The 2,000-nt window shown below is 45.7% G+C and overlaps 1 protein-coding gene across 1 annotated transcript; it reads left to right on the top strand.

Annotated features, from left to right (window-relative positions):
- Positions 1–4: 4 nt before the first annotated feature.
- LOC144478175 (uncharacterized) lies at positions 5–1,994 on the top strand (the record flags this gene model as incomplete). The annotated part of the gene is made up of 2 exons (XM_078195911.1): positions 5–22; positions 144–1,994. Coding segments are annotated over 2 exons (786 nt in total), but the record flags the coding sequence as incomplete, so codon positions are not given.
- Positions 1,995–2,000: the final 6 nt, after the last annotated feature.

Raw genomic sequence — 2,000 nt, 5'->3', positions numbered from 1 at the left:
GAACGACGACCTACGTTTTCAGGTAGATCAGATTTTAGCTGGTAGGATTATTATAGTTTTAGTTGAGGTCTTTTGTATACAACTGCCCACCTTGTTAATCTCTATCCGAGTCTGTAAACCTAATCATACGACATGAATTGCAGCTGGAGGAGAGGAACATCGAATTGGAAGGTACCAAAGCCCGGGTCCGGGTGCTCGAAAGACTGCAACAGCGTCCTCCGACGGAGCTAGACCCGGATGCGAACGGTGACCAGCCGAGGTGCGAGCAGGCAGGTCTGGAGCCAGGTAGCAGTACGGAATCGGCTCGGGACCACCATCAAGTCGTGGAGGTGAAACCTTCTCCTCGTCGGCGACCTAGTCGTATACCCTTGCCGGGTTCCACGTCGAAGGCGACAGCGCCTCGGCCGCCTAGCCACGGGAGGAACGACAGCAAGGAGTCGTTGAAGTCGCTGACAAGACCGCCGCGTGATTCTAGTCGTGACAGTCACGGTGGCAAGTCGCTGTCGAAGGCCCGCGATTCCAGTCGGGACTCGCTGGGCAACAAAAGCCTGACGAGGAATAGTGGGAACAGCAGTGGGGCCGGGAGTAGCAGTAGTGGGACCGGAAACAGCAAGGAAACGAATAGGGAGTCCCTGAACAAGTCCCTGCCGCGTAACAATTCTAGCCGAGACTCCCTACACAAATCCTCCTCGCTGTCCCGCGCCCGTGACTCGCTGGAGTCTAACAACCTCGGCACGTCCTCATCCCCGGGGACGACTCCTCCTCGACGACCGCCCGCCCCCACACGCCGTTCCTACAGCCTGGCCCGCCCGTCGACGTCTATTGACTCTGAGAACGGCAAGGTACGATCCGTAAAGCAATACTTTTGGAGCAACTGGCTGAAGCCGTCGTTGTCCAACGGCCCCGTCTAATAGACACCCCACATCTTCGCCAGGACGGCCGATAGTCGATGTTAGGGACCTCCGCTGTGCTTCTTAACGTGTCCCACGAGCCTCCCTATCCGATCCCAGAACCTACTCCTACTCAGACACTGTGGGATGTTATGGCAATCTGACTGGACAAGCTTGTTGTTTCAAAAACGAAAAACAATTCTTTATTTAGGACGAACAAGATATATACGTGTACAGGGTAGTAGAATGAGTAAGTGCCAGATATTTCAAGGAATGACTCCATGTAAATTAGAATATTTTCAGGATAGACTTCTTTTTACATTTCTTTTGGAAGCTAGGATTTAATAAGAAAGGAAACGTTGATTAGAAATGCAAATACTTGCAAGGTAGACAGATTTGAACTTGTTCCTTTAAAATCAACATTGATCTCTTTTTAAATATAATAAAGAAGCTATTTGTGAAAGCTGAAAGTCCACTATTTAAAATTTAATAGAATTTATTGATAAATTATTATTTATCAAACAATATCATCGTCGATCTTATTAAATCCAATTGAAGAAACTAATTATTATAATTAGTTGCTAGAAAATTAGAGTCTAGATGGATTCGTTGTAGCCACGAGTGAAAGTGGATATAAAGGCTGTCATACAAGACATAATATATCATTCTTAGCTCTCATTTAAAGTTGCACTATCTGATGAAATGGCGGACTCGAAGTTGTACTTCTGAGATCAACATTGATCTTCCTACTAAATCTAAGAGAATAGTCATTCAGACTGACAAAATGGAAGCATTATAACATATTACTGAACATGTTTCTCTGAGATCAGTGTTGACCTCCTTATTGGATCTTATCTAAAAAGCTAATCATGGAAACTGGCTGTTAGGAAATTAGTATTCCGACGAATAGATTGCAACCAAGAGTTTAAACGAATTCAGTGCTCAATAGATCATTATAATCTAGCATTTAAAATAGCATAATTTGATGAAACGGCCAGTATTGGTTCAAAATGCAACTTTATTCAACTTTGTCCAGCTAGATGGTCGGAAGATCCCAAAGTGCGCAGTCTCGTGCTCACAACCGTGTGGTCCCGGTTCACAGGACGACCT

This window comes from Augochlora pura, unplaced genomic scaffold (assembly GCF_028453695.1).
Source record: "Augochlora pura isolate Apur16 unplaced genomic scaffold, APUR_v2.2.1 APUR_unplaced_8948, whole genome shotgun sequence".
Classification (NCBI taxonomy): domain Eukaryota; kingdom Metazoa; phylum Arthropoda; class Insecta; order Hymenoptera; family Halictidae; genus Augochlora; species Augochlora pura.
This window is presented reverse-complemented; position numbering and strand designations above follow the sequence as displayed.